Here is a 15,821-nt window from a genome sequence, read left to right as displayed (position 1 = left end):
GAAGACAACAGATGTCCAAGGCCCTTCAGAGCCTTTCAGTGGTGATACACATCTGCTAAATGGCTTTGGAGTTGACTCTGGCAAAGAAATTGTTACTTCAAGAAACAAGACTATGGCTTGAATAACCAGGAGTTGGGAATGCCTGGAAAATCAGACCACATGTCTTACATTTCAGAACTAACAGGTGTTATTAAGACTAGAAACTAGAACAGCTAGGTGTTTTCTCAACTTTATTATGGGAACGGAAGAGATAAACCAGAATATTTCTGTTTTTAATGCAAAAATGACTGACCCTGTGTACGATACTGAATGGGATTGTAAGGCTGGCGTGCTCTTCATGCCCACACACTCCAGGTGGCGCACAGGCTTCTGCGCACGGGCACCTAGAAAGGGCTCCTGGCCACGGCTGCGAAAACTGGCTGGGGTCAGCGCCTTGCAGGCTTGGGCATTATGTAAACTCTCACGGGCTTACTGAAGGGGATGGTGCCCTCGATGCTGGTCCCCACCTGTGGCGACATCTCGCCACCCTCCATCCATGGAGAGTTTGGGGTGCGCGCACCAGAGTTGTAGGCCAGCAGCAGCCGCACTTCCACCTGGCATGGCTCTGGAAAACAAAAACAAAACAAGAAATCCTCCACCACTCGGTAACTTCTAGGAATTCAAATGAAGCTGCAAATGAAGCACCATCAAAGCCGGCTGCACAGCTGGGGAGGTGCACACCAAATGATGCCCATCAAAGACGGGCTGCATGGCTGGGGGAGGTGCACATCAAATGGAGGTGGCCCATTAATCTCAGCACCCTGGAGGCAGAGACAAGCAAATCTCTCTGTGAGTTCGAGGCCAGCCTAGTCAACACAGCGAGTTACAGGACAACCTGAGCTACATAGTGAGATGCCATCTCAAAAAACAAAAGATGGGCTTTTCCTATGTCTGCATCCCTTTTTATCCTCAAACACAAAACCAATTTTCTAGCTGAATCATTTGAGGCTGGCCCCGAGGCTGCAGATGTAATGCCACTGCCTCCATGCGAGTTTCTGCAATTCAGAGCCACAGCTACTGAGAGCACCAGAGAGAAATCTGCAGGAGGCCAGAGTGCTGTGGCCTTTCTCAAGCTAGATACGCAGTCGGTGTTGTGACTGTGGTCTGTGTGCATCTTGGACTTGCCTTTTTTAGTGGAAAGGAAAGTTTCAAGGTAGAAAACAGTTCTGGCAAAAAATTTGTTACCAGTGGAAAGGAATATGTTTCGGGGATTTATAATAGCAGAGTCCTTTTGATTCTTTCATACATGGCACTGCAGATCCGCCGCCCGTCTGTGACAGGCCTCCTGAGGGTAAACAAACCCCTCGTGAGTCATTGGCTGTTTCGGCTGAGTGGCATGGAGTATAGGACACGCTCTAATTGAGCCTGAGCGCACTGAGGGAAGAAGGCAGGGAGGCTCTGGAACAGAAACCCACTCTGTGCCAGCACCAACCCCAGGAGCTCTTTTCTTGCCACACCATGAAGAAGAGTCCAGGAGCTCAGAGAGCTCTCAGTGGCTGCCCAGATCCACCCTGTGAGCAACTGAGCTCAGTCTGGTCTTCTGCTAACCACATGGCTTCCACACAAAGGAGAGGGAGAGACGTTCAGAAGGACCTACTGGCAACTGTGAGGCACAGAACACAACCAACTTGGATGCTCCCTACTTTGGTGTAAGGGTTAAAGATCAGCTTCTGGCTTTCAGAATCAACAGGACAAAGGCTCCAGGACCCCGAATGCCTCTCCAACTCTGTTTCTGGTCTCTCGGGGTCAGAGCAAAGACTAGACTGCTCTCCTCAAGGCAGCAAAGGCTCACTGAGTTCAGCAGGAGCACCAAGTGCAGCCTCAGCTCCAGGCATGCAGCGTACACACTTACACCACAGGGCCTGACAGTCATGAGTGTGGTCACGACACAAGCACTATGCCAATCCCAGACTCCAGAACCATTTCCCACTCGGGGTGCAGCCAGGGCAAGCCCAGCATCAGCTCTGTCATCACGACTCCTAGTCTGTCCCAGACAGCACCACAGCACTTCAAGGAGCCAAATCCTGGGCAAGTTGGGAGGGCAGAGAACAATTCTGCCTTCCCTTATCAGCTTTTGATAGAAATGGCAATTTAAGGCAATGCCACAGAGAAGGGAGAGGAGAGAGAATGGTGGGGAGGAGAAATGAAAGTCACCCGAGCCAAGTCCTACAACGCATCTGTTTTTCCTGGAAGAATGGTTCCCATCCTAAAGGAAACGAGAAGTCAAGTAAGGTCGACAGAATCACACAGTAAAGGAAGGATCTGAACCCTGACTCTGAGACCTAGCTCTCTACAAGGTAGCATCCTGACCCCCAAAGCAGCTATGGACTCCACTTCTTGCATTAGTCAGAGCAGGAAAGTGAACCTCCTTGTGTGCAGCCCAGTCTATCCCCATGAGACTCGGCTCTAAAGTCTCCCATGTCTTCTAACAGAATCTTGTTCCTTGTGCAAACAGCAACTCAGTCCAAATATATTAATGTTTGAGCTCATGAAATCCTTACGTAACAGAGATCTAGTTCACTCAGGGTAGCCCCCAAGACAGGGTTTCTTTGTGTAGCAGCTCTCGCTGTCCCGGAACTCACTGTGTAGACCAGGCTAGCCTCGAACTCATTGAGATCTGCCTGCCTCTGCCTCCATGCCTGGCCGGCACATGCCTTTAATCCCAGTACTTGGGAGGCAGAGCTGGAGGCCAGCCTGGTCTACACAGAATTCTGGGCCAGCCAGGGCTGCACAGTGACACTCTGTCTCATAACGGGCAGGTAGTGAGATTAGTGGGGAGATGCTCCCGCTCCCCCAGCCCGCTGACTCACCTGTCCAGGCAGTGTGGGAGAGGTACACCTGAGTGATGAGGCGGTGCCGGCCGGGGCCAGGGTTCCGAAAGTCTGCTGGCTTTGGGTGGATCATCTGAGCCTGTCCATCGGGGTACAAGACCTAAAGCATTACAGAAATGGGACCACAGAAGACACATGAGCCAAGAAAATGGATGTGAACCCCAAGTCAGCAGTAGAAAGGTGACCCTAGCCATCATAAAAATCTGCTTCTTAAAGGGGAACAACGCATGTCGGGCAGGGGTGGTGCACTCGGGAGGCAGAGGCAAGGCCAGTCTGGTCTATAGCGTGAACTCCAGGACAGCCAGGGCAGCACAGTGAGTCCCGTCTCAGAAAGTTGACAAAAACAAAACAAAACAAAACAAAACAAAAAACAAAAACCGGGGTGGTGTTGGTAGGCAATACTAGAAGCAGTGTGCAGTAAATATTTCTTAAAGAGGAACAGTGTCTCTGTTAACAGATGATAACTGTGGAAACTGTCCTGGCGCAGCACTGGAAGGACTCCCTCCTCAGCTCTGACGCAGTCTCTGCACTGTTTCTATCAGACGGAGCATCGTCTACAGAGAGCACTCAGAGGGGTTTGCACATCAGCCAAATCTTCACATCACCAAGGGACACAGGGACAAGCAGACAAGAGAAACGAGGCTGACGGGAGGACGGACTGGACCAGCTCTGTGCACACAGAGAGGACCTGGATCATCCTTTCAACTGCGAAATCCAGGGAAGTTTGTGTCTTATCTGCTGGCTCAAATCTTTCATCTCTCCACGCATCTTGGGCCCTCCCAAGGACTGACGGTTCTATGTTTATTTTTCTCTCCCTCTCTCTGCTGTGCTTGGGTATGAGGGGACGGATTCTGCGGGAGACCAGAACGCCCTCCACCTTGTTTTCAAGGCATTTTGGCTGCACTGACTGGACAGTGAGCTCTCACCCCCACCCCTGGGCAGCGTGCAGGAATGTGTGGCTATACTGAGATTTTTATGCTCCAGTGACTTTTAGCTTCTTGCTCACTAAGCCATCTTTGTGACTGTTTTGAGATCCAGTCTTGTTACGTAGCCTACACTAGCCTTAAACTTGTATACTGAAAGTTTAGTCTGTAAAGTAGTGTTCAGAAGCAGGGTTTTGGGGAAATGACTGGAACATTAGGACTCTGATCTAACCAAGGGCTCAAACCCCTGAGAGATTTGTAATTTCATGTATTCTGGGGCGAGGCAGAGCCTGTCATGTCCTCAGCCCCTCCTCCGTCCCGGCTTGCTCCATGTCACGAGCTGAACAGCTTTGTTCTCTATAAACTCCCTGCTATGACGTCTCCCTGCTATGACGCTGTAGCCTCACCTGAGGCCTACAGGGATGGAGCCAGGCAACTGCAGATTGAAACCTTCCAAACCACGAGCTAAATCAACCATCTGAAGTTGCTTTTCTCAGGTATTTGGTCACAGCGAAGACAATTACAAGCTGTTTCTCTCTACTCTGCTTCTAGGCTCTGCGGCCCCATCCTAGGGCAGAAGAAAGCTGTAGGGGCCCTGGTTTCCAGAACTCCATTATCTTTAACAGCTCAGTGGGTTAACTTAAAAGAAGAGGAGAAGTTGGGAGGATAATGGAGTGGGTGTCTAGGAGGAACTGGAATAGGGCAATACATCCATGTCTGAAATAACCAAAAAATGACTTCGAAAAGGGAAGGGGCTACAGATAAGGCTCAGCTGGTGGGATGCTTGCCTGGTTTATATGAATTATCATTTCATACATGACCCCAAACAGCATATGTTCACAATGCTGCCCTTGTGAGAGATGGGAGGATGGGAAGGTCAAGGTCATTCTTAGATACTTAGCAAGCTGGAGACGAGCCTGGTCTAGAGAGTCTGTACTAAAAGTGGGTGGGGGCTAAGGAAGAAGAAAGGAGGAGGACCAAGCAACAGAACCAAGTTCTCTTTCAAAGTCTGGACTCTGCTAACAGCTGCCGGAAACATTCCTTCAGGAGTTTAAAAACCTGTGGCCAAGCAGGGGAGGGGAAGAAAATGGCCAGCATGAATTATATTCTGAATTTCAGAACTACTGAAAAATGTATTTCCTCTTGGAGTGGCTAAAATACAGGAACTCAGACGGCCCTCTCCTCCTCTCATGACCTGCACTGCCAAGGGCTCACTCTCCGCTTTTCCTCCCACTCTGCCGGTCCTCTTCCAGGCGGTACCCGCGTCAGCACCTTCAGCACAGCATGCTTAACCGTGCCTGCTGAAGCACCGACCTCCACTTCTAACTGCCGGCCCCTTGATGCGGCTCCCAGTGAAACTGAGCGCACCACACAGCCCTATCCACAGCCTCTGCACTTAGCATGTGCACTGAAGCAAGCACGAAATGCACAGATGGATGGCAGGAAAGACGGAGAGGTGGAGGAAGCTGGGACTGCGGGCTCCGCTTTGCCCCATCTCTCACGTGGTTCCAGCTTATCTAACGCTGGAGAAATGTGTTCTTTGATCATTTCTTCCTATCTGTGCTTGTGCCACCTGACCAACCAGCAGAACTTGTTTATTACAAAAAACTCAGTGTGCGTGTGCGTGCGTGTGTGTGCATGTGCGTGCATGTGTGTGTGTGTGCATGTGTGTAGAAGGGATTAAATCTAAAGTCTGGATTCTGAGGGTATTATATACATTTCATGCTAATGTCTGCTATTCCTATTTTCAGATGTAGAATCTGAGGTTTAGAGTTTAATTTGCTCAAGAGCAGAGTTGGCTCCTGCCATGGCGCCTCTTTTTGTCCCTTTTCAGTCTTGGTCCCTCAAGTAGATGACAAACCAAAGTTAAAGGCTTCAACACAGTGTCAGTGTAAACACCACAGAGCCCACCCCCGACACACCTGGACCTTAACAGTGCTCTGCGGGTCTTGCACATGCTCCAGGGTTGCGTCCACATCCAAGGCTACCACCAACCCAGACGTAAACCGCAAAGGGTTGTCTGACTCTCCTGCGGGCTCGATGATGGTGGCCGAGGCTTTGTGGATCTGTAAACAAGAAAATATGCTGATTTTCAGGTCAATGAGATAGCTTAGTGGGGTGGTCCCTGCTACCATGGTGGTACCCGAGTTTGATCCTCGGGACCCACACATGCACACGTGCCATAGCATCCCCGTCTTCCGCCTATGAATACATGCAATAAAAACAATTAGAGGAAGGACCTAGCTCACTTGCTCCCCTGGTCACAGAAGTTCACTGAAGTAAGTGGCTTTGAGTCTCAGGACAGATGGGGCGAGGGCACATGGAGTCTGACCTGCTCCGGGAGCGGGAGGTGGAGGAAGGTGCTCTGCCGCAGCATTGTCTGCAGAATTTTGATCACTTCCACAGGTTTAGACGCCATGAGTCGGGGCATAATATCAAGAAGTTTGTCCACAAAGCTATCATGAAGTTGGGGCAAATCGGCAACGAAGCACCTGTGTGACACACAGAAGCACTGACCACACACTCGTCCACCAGGTTAACATGCAGATAGAACACTGTACACATAATAAATCATTAAAAAAACTCTACATCAACATCTGGAACATATAAGACGTGCACACACACACACACACACACAGACACACATAGAAAACTGTTTTTTTGTTTAAGAGCCTGTTTCACTGGGTATGGTGGTTAATGTCTATAATCTCAGAATTTGGGGGGCCAAGGCAGGAGGATTATTGTGAAATCAAGGCCAGCCTGGGCTATAATTTGAGACTCTGTTAATGAATAACCATGAGTGTCAGGCATATACCTGAGTGCTTTATATGACTGTATTAATCATTATGCTATTATCATTCTTTTCATAGATTTGCAATTAATTGGAAATGTTTTACAGGAGGCTCTATCAAGTGCCAGGTACTACTGTAAATCTGGGGAACATGCTAATAAGCAAGAGGAACAGAGCTGAGTTTTTTGTCAATCCATTTGTAGCACTGGGGACTGAGCCCTGGGCTTCTCCCACTGAACTGTATCCCAGCCCCGGGGGTCTGTTATGATTTTGCTGTGGTTGAGAGAGGGTCTCACTATAGCCCAGGGAAGTGCAATCCTCCTGCCTTGGCCTTTCAACTGCTGAGATTATAGGGTGTGTCCTCCATCAAGTGTGAAAGAACTTTGTTAAGATTTATTTTTGACAGATTATGGTGGCACACACCTTTAATCCTACCACTCAGGAGGCAGAAGCAGGCAGATTATCTGTGCGTTTGAGGTCAGCCTGGTATACACAGTGTTCTGTAATAGCCACAGTTACATGTTGCAAGGGGGAAAAGAATTGTTTTTATTCTAATATTTAAATTTTATTTATTTATTTATTTATTTTAAATTTATTTATTATGTATATAGTGTTCTAGGCACCAGATCTCATTATAGATGGGTATGAGCCATCATGTGGTTGCTGGGAATTGAACTCAGGACCTCCGGAATAGCAGTCAGTTCTCTTTAACCCCTGAGCCATCTCTCCAGCCCAATTTTATTTATTTTTTTACACGTATGGGTGTTTTATCTGCTTGTATATCTGTATACCGTGTGTGCATTTGGTCCACTGAGGACGGAAGTAGGTGTCAGATTCCTTGGGACTGGAGTTGCAGACTTTGTGTTGTGTCTTAAGATGTGAGACCTAGGGTGTAGGCACTATGCCTGCCTGCTGGTTACTATGCTCCCCGCCATGGAAAACCCAACCGTTCACACAAAAAAGCTTAGTCTCACTACTGTAATTCCATCAAGCCCTCTGATCATCTACTGCATGTTTTAAACAATTTATTTCCTACAAAACTCTAAGAAAACTTTCCCCCCCGAGTCAAGGTTTCTCTGTGTAGCCCTGGTCCACTCTGTAGACCAGGCTGGCCTTGAACTCACAGAGATCTGCTTGCCTCTACCTCCTGAGTGCTTTACTGGCTCTAAGGAAACATTTTTTTTTTTAATTTCTTTCTTTTTTTTTTAAAGATGTATTTTTAAAAATTTATTATGTATACAATATTCTGCAGGCCAGAAGAGGGCACCAGATCTCATTACAGATGGTTGTGAGTCACCATGTGGTTTGCTGGAATTGAACTCAGGACCTCTGGAAGAGCAGGCAGTGCTCTTAAACTCTGAGCTGTTGGGAGCAGTGAGACCCCAGATCCTGAATTTCTTGTAATCCCCTGATCTGAGTGCCTACAGCTGCTCTGAGCACGAGACCTTCAGGAGTTCCTGATGGCTGGAGAGTGGTTTCTGGTGGGTTTGGCTGGGGCGTGGCTATCTCTATATAATCTGCCCCTGAACACAATAAAGGGGGCATTCTTGTGGAATTCAAGGATAACCTGTGTCGTTGTCTCTCTGTGTGTGTGTCTGTGTATTTTAACCTCCAGCCCCTTGCCCGAAGCTCGGTAACTGGGTAACAGCGCACAGAGCTCAGACACGGGGATGCAGTGCGCGGCACTGAGCCATCTCTCTAGCCCCCCGAGAAAACATTTTAAAGTGCACAAGAACCTGAATCACTCCCCCAAAACCCAAGTAAAAAGGCAGGGAGCACCAGTGAACCCCTGTAATCCTAGAGCTGGGAAGGTTAAGACAGGGGGCTCCCTGGAGCGTACTGGCCAGCTGGTCTAGATACATCAATGCCCTCCAGGTGCAGTGTGAGACTGTCCAGAAAATAAAGTGGACAGTGACTGAGGAACACACTGAACATCAGTCTCTGGTTTCCCTAAGCTCGTGCGTGCACACACACGCATGCACGCACGCACATAATCAATCAATGTTTTGCCCAAGCTGGTCTTGAAATAATAGGCTCAAGTGATTCTTCTGCCTCAGTATCCAGATCGGCTGGGATTACGGATGTGCCCTATGGTGCCCGTCTTGAGACACACTCATTCCACACATTTATTCTGTTATTTTAGAAGATTCACATGTATTTTTAATTATGTGTGTGCATGTTTCTGTGTGTGGGTATGTGCACAGGAATGCAGGGGCTGGCAGCAGCCAGAAGAGGGCATCAAACCCCTGGAACTGGAGTTACAGGTAATTGTGAGACACTCTGTATGGGTGCTGGGAACCAAACTCAATTTCACTGAAAGAACAGTAACTACTCTTAACTATTTCTCCAACTCCTACTTACTTCTTCTTCTCTCTCCCTATCTCTCTCCATTTCTCCATGGTCTCACTATGCAGCAATGGCAAGCGTGGAACTTACTATGTTGACCAAGCTGGCCTCAAATCCCATGCCTCTGTCTCCATGCTGGCATTACAGGTATGTGTCAGTACACCTGGCTTATTATTTACCCACAGAATTAAAGAGCAGCTGCCAAGAATCCCAGCACTTGGGAGGTACAGGCACGAGGATAGGGAGGTCAAGGCAGGTTTAGCTGTACAGCAAGTTCAAGGCCTGTCCAGACTACATGAGACCCTGTCTCAAAAGGCAAAAGAACAATGCCAGGCACTCTGGTACATATCAGTAATCCTACCACTCAGGAGGCGAGGCAGGAGGATCAAGACCAGTCCGGGCAACACAGTAAGATCCTATCTCAAACAAAAACATAAAAGGAATTAAAGAACAATTTGTTGTTGTTTGTAGAGATTCATACTCGTTTTCTATAGCTCAGCTAAGGGCCGAATCCAAACAGCGCAGATGTTTTCATTATTTATTATTCTGAAGCTCTAGACGCAGCAAAGTTTATGCACCATTAAGGAGAACACTGCAACAGGTGATGGACAGCTCAGCAGACGTGAAAGGCGTGATCTCGTCTGGCGTCTGTTAGGTTACTTTCTGCATAAACAGTATGAATACTCACCTCTGAAAAAAATCCACTTCCTGTAAAAACTTTTCACACATTCCAAATAAGGGGTCACCTCTGCAGGAGAAAATCAAAGTGTAAGAAGCCTGTGACTCCATGGACGAAGGAGTGAGGACAAGAACCCCGAAACCCAAGCACTCTAAGATGGACGAACTCCTAGACAGTAAGAAGGCAACGGCCCCTCTGAGGAACAAAGGGCCAGGAGCTGTATCTGTGGTTAAAGAGGTGAGGCGTGGGTCTAATCTGACCCAAGCATTAGACTACCTGACAGTGGAAGCAGACTGCGCCTCTCTTAGCTGACTTTCCCACATCTTACTCATCTTAAGAGAGCGGTGACTGTCTACAGTGTCCTCAGGAGAATGCCGTCTGTTCTGTCCAGTGTGCACCTTACCCTCGCGTGGTCCCTGCAGTGCTATCAGCTGCACATTACCCTCGCGTGGTCCCTGCAGTGACTATCAGCTGCACCTTACCCTCACGTGGTCCCTGTAGTGCTATCAGCTGCACCTTACCCTCACGTGGTTCCTGCAGTGACTATCAGCTGCACCTTACCCTCGCGTGGTCCCTGCAGTGACTATCAGCTGCACCTTACCCTCGCGTGGTCCGTGCAGTGACTATCAGCTGCAGGGCTTTGGCCTGCAGCCTCATGTGGTGTATGATCACCACCTGCTTATTCTCCACGCCACTGTACATAAACTCCATTTTATAGGTTTCTTCCATGATCTGTAAGGAAAGGACAATCAGTAAAACATCACGGGAGAGAGAGGGCTGCACAAGCTTCCACCCCTAGCTGAGGAGCTACGGACAGCTGATGGCTTCTGAGGAAGGGAAAGTCAACCTTCTCTAAGGCTTCTTCTTCCTGGCAGGCTAGCGACACTCTAGTGGGGGTCCTAGCCCGGAATATGGAGGGAGCACAAACAAGACTCAACAGGTTATTTTATTTTTTTTTTTAAAAAAAGAGAAACAAAATCAGGTGATAGAGAGGTGGGGGCAGCTTTAGGAAAAGTTAGGAAGAGGAGTATGGATGAATACAAAAATACACTCTATGAAAGTATCAAAGAATTAAAAATATTAAAATAACCTCAAAATTGCCAGGCGTTGGTGGCGCACACCTTTAATCCCAGCACCCAGGACACAGAAGCAGGTGGATCTCTGTGAATTTGAGGTCAGCCTGGTCTACAGAGCAAGTTCCAGGATGACAAAAGCCTGCTTATTCTCCACGCCACCCACTTAAATAACAAAACAAAGCAAAAAACTAAAATCCCACCTCAAAATTATTTTACACGCACTTTAGAGAAAAGATCTACAACTATATTTATTAGGTTTTAATATGTTTGGAACATGCAATACTATAAATGGCATCGTATAAACTGTGAGGTGTGTGAGTGTGGGTTCTGATGTGAGTTCCAGGGCCCGGATTCAGCTCATCAGGCCTACACAGCAAGTACTTCGACCTGCTGAGCCACGCCCCAGGCCCACAAACCGATAATATGTTAGAACAATTTCAGAAATCACGCAATTCAGCTGCCACATTGTACAGAGGATGAAACTCCAAGAGATTCAAATAACTTCATTTATCAGCCTGTAAGGTGGAGGAGACCTGAGACCCAAGCCCTGGTCCTCTGACTCTGACGCCCAGCGCTGGGCACAGTCACCGCACAGCCCTTCACTAACTTCTATTAGACCCGGAGTCACAGAAGCCAGGTGATCCCAAATAGACGCCCTACTGAGAGTCTCCATGTGCTTACCTGTTTTGCTGCTGCTGAGGCCAAATCACTCTGCTTTAGATATAGGGGAGCAGCCACATTCCACAGCTTTTCCTGCAAAGCCTACTCAGACAAACAGGAGAGACAGGCACAGCGATCACAAAAGGGACAGACTTGAGACCTGTGCTCTGCTTTGAGAATTTAGCATACGACGGGTTTCCTCCCACCCCTGCACTCTCGCCTACCGCGGGTGTGCACGGCCGCTGGCGCTCAGATGACCGTCAGGAACCCTTCCCAGAACTGGCAGGACAATCAGCTGCCGCACGCTGGGCCCTGGGGCCTTGCTCACAGGGTCACTGCATTAACCTGAGCGGCCTAAACTGTCCTGCTGCCTACCACTATCCAATGTGTAAAACTCCCAGCCCGGCAGCTTTCCTAGAGCCTCCTCTCCCAGCTCCCCTCCAATCAGAGCGCTCACTGAGAGCCACAGGTGTCACTCCCCACACCTCTCTCACCTACCCAGGTCTGGGACCCAACTCCACCTATCTCTGCTGTGGGTATTATTTCAGGGAGTTTCTTTTCCATCTTTTTTTTAAATTTTTTATTGTTTATTTAACTTTATTTTATGTGCATTGGTGTGAAGGTGTCAGATCCCCTGCAACTGGATCTTCAGACAGTTGTGAGCTGCCATGTGGGTGCTGGGAATTGAACCTGGGTCCTCTGGAAGAGCAGTCAGTGTTCTTAACCACTGAGCCATCTCTCCATCTCCATCTTTTGATTTCCTGTTCTTTTCTTCAGAAAGGGTGACCTTATGGATGCAGCCCAGGCTGCCTCAAACTCATGATCCTCCTGTCTCAGCTTCTCTAGTAGGCACCATCAAGCCTGGCTTCCAAGGACCTTCTGACAGCGCAATGAATGACTTCACAGAAACCAGACTAACCCTGTCTAAACAATGTAAGTCACACACACCATTTTCAATTTTCTAGTAGGTATGTTTATAACAGAAAACAAATTGGGAAACTAAATTTTTGGGGTGTTTATTTCAACATGGTCTCATCCTATAGTCCAAGCTGGCCTTGAACTTGGCAACTTTCATGCCTCAGACTCCTGAGTACTGGGATTGCAGGTATGAAATACTATGCCCAGCTCAGTGAAAATGTTTAAAATATAGTTTACTTGGGCCAGGTGTGTAGCACACACCTTTAGTCCCAGCACAGGTGGATCTCTGTGAGTTCAAGGCCACCCTGGCCAGCATAGAGTTCTAGGATAGTCAGGGCAACATAGAAAGACCCTGCCTCAAAAAAAAAAAAGAAAAATTAAAAATATGTATAGAGTCTCTTCAGTTCAGTATGCCGCCATTTTAACAAAAGTGGCGCGTTCTTCTGTTCTGTTATTGTTGTTTTGTGTCTGGGCACCACACACGCCTGGTGGCTGAGAGGGCAGAACAGAGCTGGAGTTCCAGACGGCTGAGAGCAACCTGTGGCACTAGGAGCCGAACCTGGTTCTCTGAGAAGAACAAGTGCTGGCACCATCGAGAGTAGAAGACAGGAGGTGTCACCAGTGGACCAAAGCCAGGACAGTCCTGAAAGGCTCCATGCCGGGCCCAGTTGGTATTCTCACTCCATGCTCTAAAACCACAAGCTGGGGCCAACAAGACTTTACAGAGTGCAGGTGGCAGTCAGCAGGCTGCTGAGGGCAGTGACCAAGCATTCTAGCCATTTCTCTAGGTCATTCTCTTCCAGTGAAGTCATGCTCAGCAGTACAAGCAATGCTTTAAGTGAGCTGCTAAATAAATCAATAACTCAGGACTAAATAATTGTCTTTTCTACCCTATGCTACCTCGAGCTGGCTTCCCTTTCACACCTGCTGCGTAAGGTGAGTCTCAACAGTCCAGTGGGTGCTCTGCACCGAGGCTCAGTGGCCACGCCTGTCTGGTGGCACCACACTGGACAGCAGTAGGCTCAAGACTATAAGGATAACAGAAAACTGTTACTTCCAATTATTTCTCATGTGCAAGTCTCTACATAGGTGTGGCTGGAGCAGAATGCATCTGTATTTTTTTTTTGGAGTACATATCACACTGTAAGTGTTTTGCTATATTGTGGTGCGATCCCCCACAGACCATATGGCTGAGTGGATGCCACAATTAGCTCCTCCCTATTACAAACACTCCTGGCTCAGGTTCTAGGCTGACCAGAGTGATCAGCACAGGTGAGCAATGTCTTCTCAATCCCCTCTTTTGTTACTAAGTGGATTGTGTTTTTCTTTTTTCAGTAAGACAGGGCCTCGTGCCAGCAATCTCGACCTTTATTCCCGTTCCCACTCTCCTGTTCTGCTCTCATCTCTGTCACCGGCTGCTTTTAGTCTGGAGGTAGTTTCACTAAGATGCCTAGGCTGGCAACGGATCCTGCTGCTTTGATCCCACAAACGGGTAGATTACAGGTCTGTGCCAACAAAGGCCTGGGAGGTTGGCTCTTTTAAGAGAAATGAATTAGCCTTTTGACTTTGACAAACAAAATCAAAAGCAAGTTCAGAAAATAGTATGCCAGGTGGTGGTGCACACCTTCAATCCCAAACTCAGGAGGCAGAGTCAGGCAGATCTTTGTGAGTTTGAGGTCAGCCTGGTCTACAGAAAGAGAATTTTAGGACAGCCAGGGCTACACAGGGAAACCCTGTCTCAAACACCACCACCACCCCTCCACCAAAAAAGAAAGAGTGGGGGCAGCCATGATAAGCTAAGTATGGACAGGTCACCCAAAGGAAGTTCTTTACTTCCAACCATTATCACCTGCCAGAGTAGAACTCGGCCCTGGATAAATTTAATAAGAGGCCTGAGTCTTGGTAGTTTACCCTGAGGCAGTACCTGGTGGCAGGACCTGACCACCACCTAAGAACAGACCATTCAAAGGAAATGCCTAACATTCCAACCACGGTAGAGAGGATCACCTGCCAGGATACCTCCAGACAAAAGTCAGCCAATCAGAGGTCCCGAACCTCAGAAACCCCTCACCCCCACCTCTACTACTATAAAACCCTATTCTAACTGAGCTCAGGGCTCTCCGTTTATTCCAATACGTTGGACATGGAGAAACTGAGTTTGTGAACTTGATTAAAATAAAGGCTCTTTGCTTTTACATACGGGACTCGGTCTCCTTTTTGGCTTTTGTGGGAACTTTGCGGATTTGGGCATAACAGAAAGAAAATAGTATAAAAGTTTAAATATGAGGCTAATCCCACTAAAGGAAACACTTAATGACCCTAGTATCCTTTCTCTTCTAGAAACAGGGTTTTATATGGCCCTGGCTGTTGTCCTGAAGCTCCTAATCCTCCTGCCTCCAATTCCCATCCTTCCAAATGCTGGGACTATCGTGCACCTGTTTATCCGGTGCTGAGACCAAGCCTGGGGCTTGGGGTGCTAAACAGGTATTCTACCATCTAAGCTGTACAGCCTTTGCTCCAATCTGCAGGATTTTAAACTTAAAATCCACCCTAATTTGTTGTTGTTTGGTTTTTCAATACAGGGTTTCTCTGTGAAGCCCTGGCTGGCCTCAGACTCAAGAGTCCTGGGATTAAAGGCGTGCAGCGCCGCACCTAACCTTCTAATTTGAGAATGATGAAAGAATTCTCCTAAAATTAAAATTTCCCATATGTGCTGGATAGTTTTATGTCAACTTGACACAAGTTAGAGTCATCTGAGAGGAAGGAACCCTGATTGAGAAAATGCCTTCATGGGACTGGGTGTAGGCAAGGCTGCAGGGCATTTTTTTTTTTTTCTTTTTTGTTTTGCTGCCTCTGCTTCCTTCTCTCTGTGTAAACCATGCTGGTCTCGAACTCAGAGATCCACTGGCCTCTACCTCCAGAGGACTGGGATTAAAGACGCGCGCCACCACTGCCCGGCTGCATTTTCTTAATATATGACGGAGGGCCCAGTCCATTGTGAGTGGTGCCACCCCTGGGCTGGTGGTCCTGGGTTCTATAAGAAAGCAAGCTGAACAAGCCATGAAAGTAGAGCTTCTCCATGGCCTCTGCATCAGCTCCTGCTTCCAGGTTCCTGCCCTGCTTAGCTCCTGTCTCGACTCCTTCAGTGGTGAACGGTCATAGCGAGATGGAAGCGCAAGCCACACAGGGAGAGGAAGCCTCTACCTAAGACACCGTGTGAGTTCAAACTTATTTCAGTAGAGACGTGATTTTCCCATTGCTGGATGGCTTCACAGAACAACGGTTTTTCCACTTAGGGTCTCAAACACTGCTGATCATTCAAGCCCATTCATCGCATCAGAATCCATACACACTGAATCCAAGCAAACCTTAATAAGGAGCAGCTGACACTGAAGATAGGCAGCAGAGAAGTCGGCCACCCCTGCCAATTCAGACTGAAGTTCTCCAAGTCTCTGCAGATCTCTGTAGTGAAAACAAAGCCAGAACACAATCAACTCAGACACAAGAAAACAGCAAGTCAGACAGAGCAGAGGGATAACAAGTAATGTAGAGATCACG

At 48.0% G+C, this 15,821-nt stretch overlaps 1 protein-coding gene across 2 annotated transcripts in view; it reads right to left on the bottom strand.

Annotated features, from left to right (window-relative positions):
• Positions 1-213: 213 nt before the first annotated feature.
• The window catches only part of Ints4 (integrator complex subunit 4), a 55,935-nt gene continuing 40,327 nt past the window's right edge, over positions 214-15,821 (bottom strand). For both annotated transcript variants that reach the window (XM_038313766.2, XM_038313767.2), the window contains exons 16-23: positions 15,632-15,725; positions 11,367-11,447; positions 10,211-10,341; positions 9,619-9,678; positions 6,126-6,285; positions 5,716-5,859; positions 2,850-2,970; positions 214-604 (exon numbers count right to left, since the gene is read on the bottom strand). In XM_038313766.2, coding sequence (XP_038169694.1) covers positions 426-604; positions 2,850-2,970; positions 5,716-5,859; positions 6,126-6,285; positions 9,619-9,678; positions 10,211-10,341; positions 11,367-11,447; positions 15,632-15,725 — 970 coding nt within the window. In that variant the 3' untranslated portion in view covers positions 214-425. The remainder of the gene's footprint in view (positions 605-2,849; positions 2,971-5,715; positions 5,860-6,125; positions 6,286-9,618; positions 9,679-10,210; positions 10,342-11,366; positions 11,448-15,631; positions 15,726-15,821) is intronic.

The sequence above is a fragment of the Arvicola amphibius genome, chromosome 12, assembly GCF_903992535.2.
Source record: "Arvicola amphibius chromosome 12, mArvAmp1.2, whole genome shotgun sequence".
NCBI classification, from domain to species: Eukaryota; Metazoa; Chordata; class Mammalia; order Rodentia; family Cricetidae; genus Arvicola; species Arvicola amphibius.
Note: the sequence above shows the minus strand (reverse complement) of the source record. Positions and strands in the feature narration are given on the sequence as shown.